We start from the raw sequence: 1,122 nt of genomic DNA, 5'->3' as shown, positions 1-1,122 counted from the left end.
TCCTGCCCTTGGCAGGGGGTTGGAACTAGATGATCTCTAAGGTCCATTCCAACCCCTAAAATTCTATGATTCTAAACAGAAAATAAGGTGCTAAAATACACAATTGGGCCCCAAAGCTCAGGCATGTGTCACAAAATTACCATAGCATTCTTTTCCAATGCTCAATGTACCTGCATCTTGAGGGAGAGCCTTGGTTTTGACAGCACCAGGGCAGGGAAGGCTTGCATTTTTTACTCTTGTCTGAAAGCAGAATTTGAGGACATGCCTTGGTTTGCATAGCACTCAGGGATGGAGTTGCCTCCATCCCCAAATTTAAGCATGCCCATGGTCTTATTGGTCCAGTCTCCAGCAGAAAATGGACCTGCCTTGGGGTGTCTGTGGGTTTTGGAAAGGAGTTGAATGTCATGGCAATCCACAGCTGCCTCCTCCAGTAAAGCCTCCTGCAGGTTTGGGATCCATCCCACCAGCAGCCTCTGGTCTGCAGCCAGTGATTATAGTGCCAGGAGAGTGGTGCAAATCATCAACAGTGTGCTCATATCCCTGCCTTCTTAATGGGCTAAAAACATCAGAAAATCTAGAGATAATTTTCTGGTTTAATGATCAAAAGGGTGTTGCCCATTATTTACAGCCTACACATGATGTCATGATTTTTAATTTTCCTGCACTGATTCTTCAGTCCATTTGACAGCTGACCTTCAAGTGGCTTTTCTAAAAAAGAAGAAAAAATAAAAAACACAACAAAAAAAACACACCGAGAAACCCAAACAACAAACATCAGCATATCAGAAAAGTAAAATAGTCCTAAATGAGGCAATGAGGATCTCTCACACTCACATGTGAACACAGTTACCTCTCTTTGCAGCAGCCAGATGCTTCTCCAGCAGTGGGAGAAGTTTGGGTTAAGGAGAGCATCAGCTGGATATTTGGGGTGCTGGACAGTGCCCTGCAAACAGCTACAGCACCAAAATGGCATTTTCTGAACAAGTTTCTGCAGCTGTGTTTACACTGTTAGGGAGATTTCTCATCACTGGTACTGAAATCAGAGGATGGCAGCATTACACAAGCTTTTTACTGTCACTGGTGTGTATGGGTATTAGCCAGGGACTTTTGTAACAACCAAGA

The 1,122-nt window shown here is 43.9% G+C and overlaps 1 protein-coding gene across 1 annotated transcript in view; it reads left to right on the top strand.

Annotated features, from left to right (window-relative positions):
• KCNK12 (potassium channel, subfamily K, member 12) overlaps nucleotides 1-552 on the top strand; it is a gene marked incomplete at its 5' end in the record, with an annotated part of 10,139 nt that extends 9,587 nt beyond the window's left edge. The window contains one exon of the mRNA XM_009071502.1: nucleotides 423-552. Within this exon, the coding sequence (XP_009069750.1) occupies nucleotides 423-552 (130 nt within the window). The remainder of the gene's footprint in view (nucleotides 1-422) is intronic.
• Nucleotides 553-1,122: the final 570 nt, after the last annotated feature.

Source organism: Acanthisitta chloris, unplaced genomic scaffold, assembly GCF_000695815.1.
Source record: "Acanthisitta chloris isolate BGI_N310 unplaced genomic scaffold, ASM69581v1 scaffold30253, whole genome shotgun sequence".
In the NCBI taxonomy this organism is placed as follows: Eukaryota; Metazoa; Chordata; class Aves; order Passeriformes; family Acanthisittidae; genus Acanthisitta; species Acanthisitta chloris.
The sequence above is the reverse complement of the archived record's forward strand: the minus strand, read 5'-3'. Positions and strand labels throughout refer to the sequence as shown.